Here is an 18,016-nt window from a genome sequence, read left to right as displayed (position 1 = left end):
GAACACGTCATTTTCGATGAAGCCCCTCCTTCCGAAGAACGGAATGTGCTGTGATTGGTTAGCTGGCCCAGTGTGTTGTGGTTGGCAGCGCTTAGCGCATGTTCAGGAAACCACAAACTCTACTCAGATGTAAATATTAACGATGGCATCTATTTCAAACCATTTCGAGCCCGATTCAAGCACAGATTTCACAGGATGTTTCAGAGTGGTATGTTTTTTTTTTTTTGTGGTAATTTTCTTATAGATACAATGTTATCCACCATTTAATCATATTTGTCGGAAACCTATGGTAATATCACAAAATCGTGGATAATTTTCCTTAGGGGCGGTGAACAGTCTTACAAAAGCAAAAGTAAACACTACATCAATACTTTAATTTTAGTTAGCAGGCTAGCGGAGGCAAAGCTTTGCTCTTCGTTTACATCATAGCTATCATAGCAACTATAAAACTTAAACTGTTAATAGAAAACACAACTACTAATAAGAAGACATCCTTACAAGTTGTGATCCATAAACAACAGATTTTCCCGACAAAATGTGAATAGCTACGTCTTTCAAGAGAAGCTTTTGTGCGTATATTCTGCATTATACTCGGTCTGTCGGCTGTTCTCCGTAAAATTTGCAGCGCACAGACAAACGTTGAGGTTATAATCTTCAGGATCAGTGTTAAAAATACATTTGAACACTCTCTAAGTTTGTCAGCCTTAGGGCAAACTTTTTCCAGGGTTGAAAAACATTGACAACGCTCTCTTTATCTTCTCTAGCGCAGCTCAACCAGGCCTCACCAACTTTTTTGCGTATTCCGTGGGCGGGGGATATTTAAATGAGGAATATTATGAATTCATAAAATCCGGAAAAAGTGCGTTGTAGTCCAAACGAGCCATTCGTTGTAGTTCTTGAAAAGTGGATTGTGTTAAAATATAAAATATCTCCCTTTGGAGTGGACTTGCAAAGTGAAAAAGCATAATAGGACCCCTTTAACAACATGCTTAAACATGGGCAAATAAAGCACAAAGAATTCACAACATTCTATAGTGTTTCCATTATAATGTTATGTTTATGCCGGATTGGCGCTGCACATCTTGCACTTAGGCTAACTAGATTTTCATCTACTTTATCAAGTGATTCCAGTTCCAGACATCACTGCGTGTTTTTGAAGCAATGATGACAAACGATTTGAATTAAAACGTATGCCTACCGTTGAAAAAATATGACGAGGAAAAATTATTAGTTATACTGTATCATCAATGTTTTAGAAAAAGAAACGTCTAAAAGGATATGACCCAATCATATTTTAGCAGATAACCCATTCATGGTCAATGTTCACTTTATTTAGCCGGTCTGGACGACATGCAATCAGACCTCAGGTACAGCCCAAAATGCTGCAATAACCAATCAGATTTTTTTTCATCGTTTTCATGATTGATCATCAGTGTCACATACGAGTACTTGTGCACATTCCTAGTTGTGGGTTGATAGGAGATCTTTTCTTTTGACTGATTTAGAGTGTGATTTCACTGTCAGAGCCATCCAAGGATGTCATATCTTCTTACTTAATTCTTTTTGAGTTAGGTCACCCAGTCAGAACAGTTCCAGCAACTCGGCAGGGCACTAGGGCATGAGGCATGGACAATACTGACTAGTCAGATTGTTGCACAGATAGAGCAGTGAGGATTGGATGCGCAACTGCTTAATGACTTGGGGCAAAACAATCTACTTGAATGCAACCGCTTTTGGCTATGAAAGGTCACTTTTCTTTGGCATAGAGATCGGAATTCATAACTGCGAGTTGCAAGTTGCATTCTCAGTATTGCACGTTAAGTACAAAACAGAACCATGCACTTGCAATGTTGGCCTAGCATTTACGGCTATATTTGTGTGTATTAAGGAATGTTTACTTATATTATGTTTCTGATTGAATAGTTGAAAGTCTGAAAATTCTTTTCTACATTTTTCTCTCTCTCTCATCCCTCTCAGAGAAAAGCTCTGTGCCTTCTGCTACTGTGGAGAAAAGAGTCTCTTGGGTCAGGGTGAGCTGAAACTGTTTGGACCCACGCCTGGTTATGTCCCCTTGCACATCCGGAACCGCCGCGGCAGCTCCGAGAAGGATGACGATTACCATGATGACGACAATGATTTCGATGACAACCGCAGCCCAGGCCATCGTGGGAGAGGCCTGAAAAAGTAAGTTATTACTGCTGTTGTCAGGTGAAGGTGCTCTGGGTGGATGTTTGGTTCTGCTAACATGTTTTAAAAGGAAATGGAAAAAGGGAATGCAATAAAGATGCAAAATGTACACATGAATTGAATTTTGTTGTAACAAAGATTTTTTTCCAGTGCTCAAATTTTAAGCATGTTTTAATATATAATCACAAGAACACGTCCCTAAGCCAGTTATTGTAATTGTTAATGTAATTGAGAAAAAAAATGAAATCCCCATTCGTTACAGCTTACTGCATTTTTGGTGTGTGTGTGTGCGTGTTCATTAGAGGAATGGTGAATGAGAAAGTACAGTTGGCAGTCTTTGTGGAGGTTGCTTGGTGCGGTTCTGAAGTGTTAGATTGACGTGGTTTTAAGCTGTGATGTGTAATGAGGTTGTGTAGAGGTGAGAATTGAGAAGGGTTTGCAGGTTTTGTTTGCTGCTGGGACTAAAAGCCCCCTGTTTAAAAAGCAATGACCCCGGTGACCACTGTAGAGCTGAAACAATATTGGGTGCTGTGCTAGGCACCATCTCATCAGATTGTGTAAATTACTTGTAGTAATCAAACACAATGTGGCTGTAAACTATGTTCATCTTAATAATGGTGCAGTGTGATTTTATTTATTTTTTCACAATCTTAAATTTATTTTTACATTAATTAAGCATAATATTCTTAATACATTAATGCACACACACACACACACAAAAATAGTGCTTCAAAGTAAAAGTTTGAACATGTTTAATGTACAATAATTAATTAGGAAACTTGATAAAAAATATGAAAATTGTTGTTTACTCACCCTGATGTTGTTTCAGACCTTTTCTTCCATCAAGCTGAAATATTTAGCACAATATCCATATAATATGTGGCTCTTTTCCATACAATGAAAAAAAGTAACAAAAAAAGTATCATAAAACAACAAAAAAAACATAATATAGAGCCATTTAAACTTATTTTGTCATTCTTTTTTTATATACGACTGCACCAATATCCGTTCACTTTCATTGTATGGAAAAGATCAACCTTGGGGGAAGTCATTTGGTTTTAGAATGAAATGAGAGTGGTTAATTTTGCATTTATTGGGTAAAATTTTCCTTCAATTAGGACAATAATTCCTTGGCTTGGAAAATGGAAAACATAGTTGTATTTCACAAATACATTCTTAAAAGCTCTAACTTTGCTGGATGGAATCTGATTACTGAAGTTCTGGGTCAAACAGAACTTGTCTCTTCTTCCATTGTGCTTTCTGATGGAGAGGAATGGAGTGCTTTGACCCAAATACTCTGGGAATTGCTAATGAATCCAACACCACAATTCAATTTGGGTCAATTAATTTGGTGCCAAAATTGCCTGATGATTAGTTACTAGATGGAGGGTTAAAGGAGAAATCCATTAGAGAGAACTCCACCAGCAGCCTTTCACAGAGCTCCACGTGACCTGTTGTTGTCAAAAGTTCCTGTCCATAGCCACCCTTGGGCTCATTGGACGAGTGCCTAATTTGCTCAGCTTCTCTCAACCAATAAGATGCCTCCCTGAGGAATGATGACGTAATGCTCTCTGTGCAGTCAATGGCAGGCTGCCAACAGGCAGTGGATTGCTGTGTTGGAGGCATCTGATTGGGTGGTCTGAGCTGGAACTGTGCCAGTTATTGACAGGGGAGTGAAAACAATAACAACTCAAAAGAGTGAAGGAGGACCACTGCATATCATTTAAGGTAGAGACTGTTAAGGTGGACCAGTAGAGTTTGGTGTTAGCATGTTGCTTGGCTAAAAATGTGACAGTCTGATAAGTTTGTCGCAATGCATTCTAGGGTGTCTGGATATATATTATAGATATCGTATTGGTTTAAGGATGAGGGGTGCTTGTGGAAGATGTTATTTCAGCTGCTTCCTGAAAGTTGTGATGGTCTCAACAGTTTGGGTGGAGGTTGGCATCTAATTCCATCATAGAGGGGCGGAGAGAGTAAAGATTTTGTGACTCGTTATGAAGAAACAAGGTATCACTCCTTCAGATGGGGAGGTCTTGTATGACTAAACTTGTATGAGTGAATTAAGGAGGTTGCAGTTCCAGTGGCAGTCCTGAAAACCAGTGTCAACCTTGAATTTGATTCTGGCCGTGACTGCCAGTGGCGTGAGATGACGTGGGTTCTCTTTGACTGATTGAAGACCAGACGTGGCAAACTGAAGCCTCCGAAGTACTGTACCTGTGATTCCCAAGTCAGAGAGTGTGGATAAGAGGATCCAGTGGTTTCAGTAGTGGTCAGCAGGATGGTCTCTGTGGAGTGTCTGCTTTTGAACCCAGAGTGGTTGTTGTCAATTAGGTCATTCTGTATGAGATTTCTTTTTTTTTTTTTTTTTACTAAGCAATGGGGTTACCCCAGCCTGCTTGAATGTGGTGGGAAATTTGCCAGTTGTAAGGGATGTGCTGTTGATGTGAGTCAGAGTGGGTGGCAATCTCCTCCTGTAGTTGATGGGTGTGGATCTACTTTGGGACAGGTTGTTGGATGGCTGGCACAGAGGATTTGGAGACCTGTTTCTCTGCGAAGAGAGAGAAAGAAGAGGAGAGTGGAATGTGTGTGGGTGGAGGTTGGCTCTGGCTAAGTGGTGCAGAGAATTGGTTGCTGATGGTTGCCACCTTATCTGTGAAATAGCTGTTGAAGTCATCAGCAGTCATAGAAGAGGTGGGATGTGGGGGAGGGGAGTGACTGGAGAGGTAACCCGACAAACCTGTCTGTTGCCGTTGGTCAGAGTCTGTTGGTGCAGTGTGAATTGGCTTTAAGGCTGCATACTAATTCAAAAAGAACCTCATAAGTGACTGATTTGGTATGGTCTACATCGGCAACTACTTTATTGGCAAATGGAGCTCCTCAAGTGAACTGTGCAGTATACTCAGCTAAAATTGATTGCAGTACAGTTTGACATTGGTATCTTCCTAAACTAATAACTTACTTTTAGTATTAAAGGGCTCATATAATGGTTCATGTGTGTGTGTTTTACGCACTTTTACAAGTTGATTGTACTGAAATGTGTGTTGGCAGTGCCTGTACACAACCATCATATAATGATAAAAATCCATCCTGTGTTTTTGTCTTAATCTCCTTATGTTTTCCCCTGTCTCAAATTGAGCCGTTCACAAGGTCGGACGCCCCTCCCACGATTGTTGATTGACAGCAGCGTTTCAACACAGACCCGTCCTGAGCGAGCTGTCATCGTAGTCCGTCATTGTTGATACTCTGGAGCAAAATGGCGTCTAAGCGATTGTGTTGTTCTGTTCTTGGGTGTAATAACGAACACAGCAGTCATTTTGATGTTCCTAAATCCGAACCGCCGAAGACGCAGTGGCTGAGTTTTGTTTTCGAAGGGAATATTCCCCACGATTAACGTCAATGCTTTCATGTTTGCGCGAATCATTTCTCACCAGACTGCTTTATAAACGAGGGTCAGTATGAGCTGGTTTTGCTAAGAAGCTGCTCCTGAAAAAAGAATCGGTACCAACTAACTTATTTATGTTCCCTCTGCACCTCCAGAAGAAGTAAGTGTAAAGTTTTATTAATCTTTATATTAATCTTTGCAAATCGCGGAAAAAAGTTTTTCATGACCATTAGTTGTAACCTTAATCTGTCAATGAACTAACGTATACATCAGTAAACGCATAGCGTTCGTATCTCACTACTCTACCCTGCCAGTTCATACAAAGATAGATCAAAGTGACATTACGTTAACCAACCGTTCAGAAACGTCCTGTTGTCGAGGCTTAGTTGTCGAACTTCTTCGCGGCCGTCATCTTGTTCCGGGTCCGACTCCGGTTCAAATTGATACGGTTGCACAGATGTGTCCTCAGAAACTCCCGCGCCATTCTTTTTCCAAAATATACCCTCAGCTGTTGTCAAGGCAACACGCCACGTGCGTTGTGCAAAACGCCCGCAGAACAGAGGGGCGGAGTCAGCAAAGCTCATTATCATTTAAAGGCATATGCACTGAAACGGCGTGCTGAAAGCAGGGCTGTTTTTGACCAGGTAAAATTAGTGTTTTCTTAAAATACTAATGAGAATTTTTAATAAAAGTATATTACAAAGTTTTCATTTAGACCCTAAACATTCATATTAACTTGTACAAAAATGGCATTATATGACCCCTTTAAATAAAATATTTTTAATCTATGTTTATCTCTATCTGTTCTGGACTAATTTCTTAAAAAATTCTGGAATTCTTCTGTGAAGGATACTGCCTTATATTTTGGTGCACTTTTAAGACTAACATTTAATGCCTGCTATTTGGGTAGGTCTTTACATTGGGACTGCACCTATGATGCCTTAAAGGTGCCCTAGAATGTTTTTATTTTATTTTTTATAATGTTTCCTGGGTTACCCTTATAATGTTAGTATGTTTTTTAGATAAAAAAATAATCATAATTTAGAAATAAATGGCATTTTTCCTAGCCTGCTTTTAGCCTTTGATTTGAACACTCTGTTTGAAGGGGCGTGTCTGCTGTGGGATTCAGTGTAACCGCAGCCACTGCTGTGATTGGCTGACATGCTTGCATATGAAATAGCTACGCATTACATGTGAAACTCTCTCCCGAATACTTTAACTACTGCTATTATACGTTTTTACTATAACAGCTATCGAGATTAACGAATCGTGAGATGTTTTTAAAGTATTTAGATCTATTCCCATCACATAAAATGTTGCCGTGATGAGCATTGAGCAGATGACTGTGTGTTGATCGCGAGAATGAAGATCTTATCATTGCAAAGCAGTTTCTGCACTCTCTCTGCTTTCACCAATGCAAACACGATGATGTAAATACAGTAAGAGCTTCGTTGTGCAGTAATGTGCGTCATTGATTTCATAACGAGTTTGGCAAGTGTCCAGATAAACTCGCGCTGTGTGGAAAGATTGTTCTTTGATCGCTTTCTGTATATAATTTGTTCACAATTTAAATACGATTATTTTCATCCTACTAAAAGAAACTATGTGAAGCTGATATTTTAGTCACTGGCTTGACTTACTGATGCATAAACAGTATTGAACGATTTTGAGAGAAAGATTACCTGTCTGAACTTGAACAATTACACATCAGAAAGTGTTGCTTGGTAGCTCGATCCAAGGCCAGCTCTGTATTGGCCCAAGTTGAGGAAACAGTCGGTGAAATGTTTGGAAAATTACCAGAGAAAATAAAATTAACCCATTGTTTCTTCAGAGGCTCAGATGAAGGAACTAAAAAATACTTTTGTGTTCATGTGTACATCCACACTGAGCAACTGCCATGCTTCGGCTGCGCAGTTCCGCCTGGCATTGAGGGCTGGCATTATGCAAATATTTGGAGGCGTACATATTAATGATCCCGACTATTGCGTCACAGTCGGTATTGTGTGGAGAACCGACCGTTTTTCAGGGGTGTTTTTCATAAACGTGAATTAAATGAGAACGCGAAAACATACCAGTTTGAGATTCACTCTATGTCATGTCCATGCACTGAACTCTTGTTATTTGACTATACCAAGGTAAATTCAATTTTGAATTATAGGTCACCTTTAAAATTTAAGGAACCACAATAGGAAACTAATTTGAGAATGACCCCTGTAAGCTAATTTCTATAGAATAAAAGGAATTGTGGTTTTGTGTCGTTTTGGATTTGTGAAAAACTAAATCCAAACCCCACAAATTCTAAGTCAACAATATGAACTAAGTATGGAATCGTTTCTAGGGATCAGAATCGTAAACATAATAATATTGTGTATAAGGAGTTCTTCAGGATACCCATCCCTAATGTCGCTCCTCTGATGTAAGCCTTTTTAAAGAGGATAGTGCACACCAAATGGTTTATTTATATTTATGCAGATGTTCTGGACAGAAGAGGGATCACATACAGTAGTCTTTCATCCTGTCCCTGCTGCAGCCCACTTCTGGCTGGCCCTCTTCAAACCGGCTCTCTTTTTAAATGTTAATTCCTTTTTTCCGCTTCTCTGAGTCTCTGTGGCTCACTCTCTCAGCGCCACATCCAATAAGCCAGTCATTCCTGCCCTCCCCCCCCCCCACCCCCTTTCCGGTTCTCTTTCGTCCTCTCTCTTTCTCCGTCTCTTTCATACTTTGTCTCTGAACAGCCAGTCCTTGTGTTGGAGCCAAGTATGATAACCCCATACCTCGCCGTTGCAGACGGGGCTTCATAGGATGTTGCAATTGCAATGTAGGCCTTCTTGAAACATCTTTAGGATGCTGACGTCTAAAAGTAAAATGCCACGTGTTTGGAATCTGACAAAAGAACATGCAACACAGCTGTCACCTTGAAATGTTCTTTCGTAACTTGTTCAGTCTCTTTTCAGATGAAGCTAATGTGCCCGTTCGCTTCCTTCCTCAGGGTCAGCTCTCCAGACAGTGGCCTGCACTCGACCTCTGCTCCTGGGAGTACAGACCCCGCTGCTGAGGAGCCCAGCCGCAAATTCTGGGATGAACTGGGCCAAATAGGCCTTCCCGATGACATTAACGTTTCGTCTTTATTCGACCCCACTGGTAGGTAACCCTACACTAGCGTCACATTGACTGTTTGTGTCTTTCAATGGCTGATGGTGTTTTTGATTCTTTTGCACCTGCAGGCCAGTGTTGCGCTCACCTGCGCTGTGCTGCCTGGTCAGAAGGTGTATGCCGTGGGGAGGGACAGTCGCTGCTGTATGTGGACAAAGCAATTGACTCAGGGAGCACAGAGGTGAGTGACACCTTCAACAGTGTGTTTAAATGTTTCTGTGGATTTGTTTGCGCTTTAAAATGGCTGTTCCATCAACTTGTACCTCTTTTCAACTGACATACCAGCACCCAATCTGGCGCTGTTCCATGTACATATACCAATGAAAAAGTAATTCTGTTTTGTACACTTGCTGGTCTCCATCAGTACGTTGGAGGTGGAGAGGTGAGACAATTTCCTCACCAAGTATTCTGTTCAAAAGAGCAATTTGAAAACTAGAGCTCTTCAATTACAATCAACAAATCGAATGATAAATAGACTTTTTTTTTGTAGATTTGCTAAAGATGACATTTACCAGTGTTCATTTATTAATGTTTAAAGATTAACTTTAGGTGAGCATTAAAGTAACACTATGTAGTTTTTCAACCTTCATAATATATTTCCAAGACCCTTGTGATGGTACATCGACTTAAAATAAGTTAAATGACACGTCTGCCATAGCCTGACGTGGTCTGTATCGCTTTTACTGGCATTATGTAACTTCGGGTTTCGGGTAGGAACCCGTGCACAAAAAGAACTACAAAATTCGACTGCTTTACGGCATACGTCACTTCCCCCACCACTTCCTCAAATTGTCTGTGGCCATTGCAGACATCCCAAGTCTCCCGGGAGTCTCCTGCGTCTCCCTGATGCCCACAAATTAGTTCAGATCTGCCGGAATCTAGAGCGCGCATGCGAGACAGAACATACTGCGCGCATAACATACATAGCGTGAGCACGGCAGAGAGAGAGAGAGCGAGAGACCTTGCGAGTGTGCCTCACGAAAGCTAGTCAACCCGCCACCAGCCGCACCCCCCCCCCTCCCCCCTCCCCCTCCCCCCTCCCCCTCCCCCCGTCAACAATCCAGTCACCAAGATATACCTCCCTGAAATGACTTCTTGCAGGTTGGGATGTCTGCCATTGTTGATTCCAAAGCCAGTGCTGGATAAACAGCGAGCGTGCGCGTGCGACAGTAGGCTGCGGTAGGCTAAATTATTTACGACAGCAGTAATGGACAATTCTGCTTCCAACCTGTAGGGCGACCGCTGAGGAAAAATCACATGGTGTTGCTTTAAATGATGCTATGATAGATGTAGTTGATGATGTAAAAATTGGGGATGATGACCAATGTGGTATTAACTCCTTTCCTTCACTTCCCCGCTGTTGTGCATATTCTGAAAGAGTACAGCAGATCTGAAACCAAAATCAAGTGAAGATGATGAAATGCGTAAACCAGAAAGAGCCATTAAAGTTTTTAAAAGGGCTCTTCCATCAACCTGTACCCTTTTATCATGTGAATATATGATCAAAAATGCTGCCGCCGGCTGCCAAATTTTTTAGAAAATGATGACGGGGGAAAAGTGAATATATTCTGCATCCCTAAAAGTATTGTTTTTACTTGATATATGTAATTGCATATGATGTAGGGCTGCATGATTTTGGTAAAAAAAATTATATGCAAAAGACATAAAATAATCATTTTAAAATGAGTTTGCTGTACATTATTGTAGCTACTCAATTTGGCCTAAAATGTTGTTGTTATATAATTATTATTATTATTAATTATATGGTTTAAACATCAAATAAATAAATAAAAGATGGTTGGCACATGTTGCTTTCCCAAATGCACATAACAAGCATCAAAAAGGGAAGGGAAGGGGGGGGGAATCAGATCACATGCAGAGATGAGTTTGTGTAGAGCAGCAATTTACTGCCAAATGAGCTGCTCGAAGACACTGAAAGCACAGTGTTTCAGAGCAGCTCTGAGACACAGCGCATTTCGATTAATCATGCAGCCCTATTCTGATTACGAAAGTTAAAACTATGTTCTCAAAACTCTCTTAGTAGCAAATATGCAAGTTAATAAAGACTGCACTATATTGTTTTTTATGAGAGGGTTTTATAGTAACATAGTCAGTGACGCCATTGTTTATCTCCGTGGACATGTGGGCTGAATTTGGCAGAGCTTTACTGATCCCTCGATCCAGCATATTTTTTTGTGGCAAAGGGCTAATAGTAGAGTTGAGTGGGCCCGTGTTGCGCCGGTTTGTATTTTTGAATGCAGTCGCAAACTTGAGCTTTAACTTACCCTGAGAGTAATTTCTGTGGAGGAATGACAAATGCGCTGACTGTTGATAAAGTATTCAGAGTTAATCATGAATGGGGTTATTATTGGCAGTGGAAGAGACTGGAGAGGTTGTGTCGGTCCCCTGGTCTTTTAAATATTTTCTAATTAGTGGAGCAGTTCAGAACTGCCACAGCCGTCTCTCTTGTGCAACTCTACTAATTAACACAATGCAATGTGGCAGACGCAGGGGCGCGCCGAACCCGGGCAGGGAAAGCATATTAGGAGTAATTAATTTTTATATCAGCTTGTTCTCTTCACCTGGGATCAGATTTTTGTGGAAAAGCACATTGCATCTATATGAGTGTGTGGATATACAAAATACAGTACAGATCTCTCAAAACTTCAACAATTCAAATAGAAACTTACTCTTTTAGTGTAATTGTGGTCCTTGTTTTCTGTGAGATGAGCAATATTTCATTAGCAGGGCTTGACATTAACACGCGCCAAACGTGATTGGATTTCAGCAGCGGCGTGTAACCGAGTCACTCCTACTAACCACTTTGGCGGGTTACATTTTATATATAATATATACATTTTTCAGTTGTAGTCTTATAAAAAAAAAACATCTGAAATAATAAACTGCAGTGTAGTTTTGTCAAAAATATAGATTTTTCAATACATATCGATACTGAAATTCTGAAACGCTTCCAATACACACATTCCGCAGATACACGATATCAGCTGGACGTTCTCGTTCACTCATCTCTCTGACAGCGAGTTGACACACAAACTCGCCTCTCCTCACTCCTTTGTTTTAATTTGCTTCGGATGAATAATCTTGGTGTTACAGGGCTTGAATTTCGGCATGGGATTATGCATAATTTTTTTTAAAGTCGCCTCTCAGTACTAAAGTGAGTTCTTTTTCGCTGCTTATTGTGCTTAAACAGTCAAATACACACCAAAAAATAGTCAAAATGCCGGTCTTGGCGAGAATGTACGTAAACACAGTCGGTTATGTTTTAAGTAAACATTAACAGTTGAGAAAGAAATGTGTAACAGTATAATGGATCCGTGTGTCAGGCCTAAAGTGACAGCAGATAATATTAAAATGAGATAATATAAGATAATATAAAAAAATATCTGGAAGTGTTTCCCCATGGTATCGATGTCAAGATTGTGGTCAGTGAAAATGTTGTTCAGAAGACTTTCCTTTTGTTTTGGTGTATCTTCCTCTGGTACTCTGCTTCTCTGCTGCAGCAGCAACTGATAATTGATTCAGTGGGAAGAGTTGTTCACAAAGTAAATGATTCAGATGATGCCTTAACTTTACATCATGCTAGGTTTTCCACACTTTCTCTATATGGGAGTGCCACAGTGACCATTAGAGCTGTTGCTCTGCAGCTTACCCATTTAGCAGCTTTATTGCCTGCATGTAGAAGCTGTTCAGTAATCCAGTGGACTTTGATTGAAGGGTTTGTTAGTTACTGTTTGCCAGACAGCAGAGGGGAGAACAGTTTATGACCGGGGTGACTGGGGCCTTTTTTAAGGTAGACCTGGTCTTCTAACACTGAGCCCAGTTGATTTACCGTATGTTTAGGAGCTCAAGGCCAGCCAGTATGTGATTAGCAGTGCCTGGCCTTGTTTGGTTGGAATATGCATGCCATTTTGTAGATATTATATTTGGGGTAAAAAATAATGATAATTGTTTCATAATTTTTCTTGCAATAACTCAGGCAACAGGTTGAATGGTTGAGCTGGAAACTTGTCAACACTGCCGTTTATCTAGAAATTGAGAAAATGTAATGTTTATTTTTTTTCTTCCTGTAATGCTGTAGAAAGGGTCCAAATGATGTCACTTCCTTAGTCACAATTTTTAAGCATTTTTTTTTTTTAATTGTAAATAAACTGTGGTAAATGTTTAAGCATACAGTATTTTTATGGTCACTTAAACATGGTAAAAAATACATTTTTACTAAATAAAATTTTAATTTTTAAATTTTTTTTACTACAGTCAGTTGAATATCAACATAATAAAACAGATTGTCACAGTTTTTATGTAAAATTATAATTGTTAGAAACAGTCATGAAGGTCAAGACCTCTGGGTGGAACATACACCGAAATGTTTTTTTTAAGGGGAAAATAGATTTAAAAACGAACTGCTTCTATTTTAATCGCTATTAAAATAGAAGTAGTTAACTACTTCTACGTTAAGAATATTTTAACTACTTCGCTGTTGGGCGGAAACCTCATATCTCCATATTTCTATTTTTTCCATTTATTAATAAATCATTATTATTGTCCACCCTTTACATCTGTCTGTGTGTTTTGAAAATATCTAACCAATGAAAAATATTAAAAAGAACATGTGACTAAACTTTTTAACTCCATTGGAACCACAAACTGTCAGTAAAAGTTCTTAACTCCACCACGCCTCTATTGTGAATGAAGTACCGCACACAGTTTGGACTTTGCAATGCAAGGTTAATTAAAGAACTGGTTCTTTGTTCATATTTTATATCCTTCTTTATATATATATATATATATATATATATGTTTCTTGAGTAATGTTTTATGTATTTGAGGAGTGGAGAAGAGTGTCAGTCTAGAATTTGTCATCAAGTCATTGCTAGTACTGTCTTAAATAGCCTCTGCAAAGTACTTTGTCTTTAATAACACGAGATTATGGCCAAGTGTCAGAAAAAAAAATGAGCGCCCCCACCGCTACAATAAACTTTATAACCTGTAAGGTAATGAAAACCTAATGCATTGCACTTACTGCCTCAGATGCGGCCATTTTAATGACAGACAAAACGCGTATAAATCCGACATTCTCTGAAATTTGCTGGTCAAAAGCCTTGTAACTCCATTTGAGCTTGATTTTTGTGAAATATTAATAATATAATGACACATGCAAGTGTCTGACCATATATAAAGCCACAATATCAACTTTGACAACATGGTGCATGGAGTTTCCGCCAGACAGCGACAATAGTTCTCAAAACAAAGTCCATGATTCTTTTATTCCTCTATTTCTTAAGAGAGAGAAAAAGAAACCAATTTGTACCCTATTCATGGAAAGTGTCAGCTACCGGAGGATATTGCCAGGATGGCTGCTGAATGAACTGACTTGCTTCAATAAGGAGTTTAATGTAGGTTTGTCCTGGCAGTGAGACTTGCAGAGCTGTGAAATAGTAAAGTTCAGAGAGGATGACCTGAACTTCACACAGTCCCTTACCCCAGATCATCTTCCTATGACTTAATTTGAATGTATCCTTTTACCGAAAATCTCTGATTGGGGGATTTAAACTCCTGATATCTGGCAACCGCAAGCATGAAAGCTTGTAGAGGCTTGTTAAAAACTGTAATATCGGTAGTTTGTCTATTTTTATTTGTCATAAATAAGTCGAGGTTTTTGTAAAGTTTTTATTTATTAACTCCATTTTAGTCTCGTCTTTTTTCATCAATGATATTCCATGTTGATATAGTCACAGTTATCGTTTAAAGACGTTGGTGTCGTCTCGTCGTAGTCATGGGGGGAAAAAAGGTCGTCAACGAACAATTTTCATCATAGATTTAGTCAAAAATAACACTAAAGGTTACAAATAAAACATGTATAAAACCAAGAACATGCTTTTACAAAGTAAATCAGGTCAGTTTTGTAATGCGTTCTTGACTTTTAGACAAGAGAGCAGTCGGAACGGGTAGAAATGAGTTGCAAATATGCAAAAACAACTTCCAATCGCTGGATTAAGGTTATGTCTATAAAGCGTTCCACATGCTATAAACAGAATCGCTGCATAACACTGTCCACACACTGACTGACCGAGACACAAACCAGCTGACATTGTGCATAGTACGGCACACTCATCCAACACTTTACTGCATCTTTCATCACTGGCCTGCTCCGTTTGGAATGCTGCCATTATGCCTCTTTGCATATAGGATTTCAAGGAGGGAATGCTGTTCTACTTTATAATAGTGTCCTTGGAGTTTTGGCAGCAATAATGGATCAGCTGTAACTTTTTCACCCCATGAAGGAGATGTCTGAGGGGATGGTTTCAATTATTTGAGGCATGGAATAGTGATGAGATACTCAAAACCCAGCCAGCCCCGAGAGTGGACAGTATGGCCATAGAGCTCTACATGTCTGTCCTTCAGAGCGGTTCAGAAAAGAGCATTGTGGGTATAGGCTGCTGTCAGCCTCAGTGGACTCACCGCCTGGGCGATAATTGCTTAAAGCTCGGTGTTAAAAGGTATTTGCAGATTGTTGCATTTGGGCCTTAGGCCAAGGGTTTCTAAAGCATGAGAGAGCTAGAGAGAGTGCTGACTAGAGACATTTTTAGTTTAGGGCCGTTTTCTCAGGCCCTTGCTTTCTCTATTATTTAAAGTGTAAGTGCTTTTTCCATGGTGGTGATTTAAATGTCTGGCCAGTTTTCATCCTAGTCCTTATTTTGAATGGCATTTGCCTTGATCCCGAATGCTTTACTGGATATATCTGAAAGGCTGAAAAAATACAGGCTGAAAGAGGGGGAAGTATGTAACGATCAAATGGACCTGTGAGAGGAACAGCGTGTTATGACAACCTTGCTGTTCAGGATTATGGCGACACAATTAACAGATGGACGTTTTTGCCACTTACCACTGCATTTTTGATACTACATGAAATATACATTTTATTTTAAATGATTATTTAAAAAGTCTGATGTTAATATAATTTTTTTTGCTGTTGAAAAATAGCATGTGTTTTTCAATGAAGTAAACTACTCACAGTAAATAACAACAAATTATATATATAAAAAAACAATCTGTAAACCAAGAACCACATGTAATCTTCACAGTGAATGCAAATAAGGATACAGAATGTAGATAATAGTTTCTGCAGTCACATACTTTATATTACCCTAATAAATTAATTAAATTGTCAGTAATCGCTTGCCACATAATTTATATGCTGCTTGTCGGTGTGGCTGTTTATGTTCTTTGAGTCCAACAGCTTATGTATTATTGGTCATTGACCTACACTGGGATAAAAAAAAAGAAAAAAGAATGTGTTTCAGCACAGTTGGAATTTTCACATACTGTGTTAAGGTGTTTTAAAGGGATGTGTTGTTTTGTTTTTACTTTTAAAGGTCACACCAAATGTGTGTCAATACACCTTAATGGAAATTTGGTTTCTTTTTTAGAAAAACAAAGTGTACTGTTTGCAATGCAGTACTTGTTTGTGGTATGGTTCATTTCATGTGTCTGGAAGTTTAATAATGTACTGTGTTGGGGAGTAATTAGTTACATTTAATGGCGTTATGTAATTTAATTACAAAATAAATGTAACTGTAATCCGTTACAGTTACTGAGAAAAAAATGTTTAATTACATTAGCTACTTATGAAAATGTTAACGATTACAAAGGGGTTACATCTGAATATTTTCTGTAAAAAGCTAGGATATGTTGAATAATATTAATTTGTTGGTTTGCCTGTTTGTGTTTTGCACGATGCCTTCTGCCATTTAAAGGCTGTTTAGTAAAGCAATGCTGTTCTGATGCTTTTGATTGGTTTTCGTTTGAATTTGCAGCGCACCACTCCTGCCAATTACATCAATCCATATTGCCGCTGAAAGCTTTAGACTACAACCTGTCTGAGTTGCCACCATGGCGAGTGATAAAAAATGTGTTCCAGTGCTGGACATTTAAAAATCGTTTCATCCAGAAATCTTTATTTAACCTCGAGAACGATCTCAAAGTAAAAAGAAGAGCTAAAGTCTGATTTTGTGGTGGCTGTGCTTTAACATAATTTTTTGTTTAAAATCTTAATTCAAGTGATGACGGATTTTGAAAGTCTGACAGTAATCAGTGTTGAGTACTACTGTAAGTTTAACCTTGCCTGGTTTAAATGTTTGAAAATGATTAACACAGTTGAAAACATTTGTTAGAAATTTAGAAAAAATAATTAAAATCAAATGTAATCAGTTACATTTTTTTAATAAAGTATTTTATATTGTTACAAGGGCTGTCAGTTAAACGCGTTATTAACGGCGTCAATTTTTTTATCGCGCGATTAACGGTCTTTTTGGCCTAGCAAACTTTGTAGTTTTTTTCACATGCTTTTGCAACAGGACGCGCCATGCGCGGCGCTGCGCTATGAAACCCATTCATTTCAATGGCTTGTGCCGTGCGAGGACGTTTTGTTGCTTCGTTGACCAAAGTGCAAGCTGATCTAGCTAGACCGGAAGCAAAACAACAGGCACACACTTGTTTGGGCTTGCGAGCCGGCCAAATAGTTGGTTAACGTTACGGTTTGAGTGGATGGCGAGCGCGAGACGCCGAAATGGATGCCAATAAGATTCTGAATGGAAAGTTTACTTTTAAAAAGTTGCCAAATGGTTGCATTGACGAGACCAAAGTGATCTGTGTGTTTTGTCGTTGTGAACTGAGCTATCATCATCGCGATCACAGCACGTCCAGTCTGAAATACCACTTGATGGCCAAGCACACACACACACAGCTGATGCGAATTCTCCGCCCCCTCGTCAATAGCAGGATCTCGTCAGTATTTCTTTCACCCTTTTATTGATGGACAGTGTTACATTGTGTGAGAGATTTATTATTTGCTCCAAGTGAGAATGTTGATGAGCATTAAAAATGAGAAAAAAATAACGGGACAAAAAGAAATCAAGAGACATTTAGATTCTAGAATAGATAAAAATGTGCGATTAATCACGAGTTAACTATGACATTAATGTGATTAATCGCAATTAAATATTTTAATCGTTTGACAGCACTAATTGTTACACTACTTATACAATTTTAAATAGGGTAACTTGTAATCTGTAACCTATTACATTTCCAAAGTAACCATCCCAACACTGATAATATAGTATAATAAGTAACACTGAATCGCTGTACAGAAAATAAACCGCAAATGGATGCATTACATGAATTAAACAACAAACTAATCTGAGTGCGCTTGATGCAGGGTCAGGTTAAGAGGGCCTTTTAATTTGATACACCATTGCAGACGTACAGGACCTC

The 18,016-nt window shown here is 39.1% G+C and overlaps 1 protein-coding gene across 11 annotated transcripts in view; it reads left to right on the top strand.

The window, feature by feature from the left end:
- Positions 1-18,016, top strand: part of kmt2ca (lysine (K)-specific methyltransferase 2Ca) — a 164,091-nt gene that overhangs the window by 62,289 nt on the left and 83,786 nt on the right. For all 11 annotated transcript variants that reach the window (XM_056249816.1, XM_056249818.1, XM_056249819.1 and 8 more), the window contains 3 exons: positions 1,978-2,184; positions 8,562-8,713; positions 8,797-8,906. In XM_056249816.1, the coding sequence (XP_056105791.1) occupies positions 1,978-2,184; positions 8,562-8,713; positions 8,797-8,906 (469 nt within the window). The remainder of the gene's footprint in view (positions 1-1,977; positions 2,185-8,561; positions 8,714-8,796; positions 8,907-18,016) is intronic.

The sequence above is a fragment of the Rhinichthys klamathensis genome, unplaced genomic scaffold, assembly GCF_029890125.1.
Source record: "Rhinichthys klamathensis goyatoka isolate OS25496 unplaced genomic scaffold, OSU_Roscu_1.1 h1tg000064l_1, whole genome shotgun sequence".
Taxonomy (NCBI): domain Eukaryota; kingdom Metazoa; phylum Chordata; class Actinopteri; order Cypriniformes; family Leuciscidae; genus Rhinichthys; species Rhinichthys klamathensis.
The sequence above is the reverse complement of the archived record's forward strand: the minus strand, read 5'-3'. Positions and strand labels throughout refer to the sequence as shown.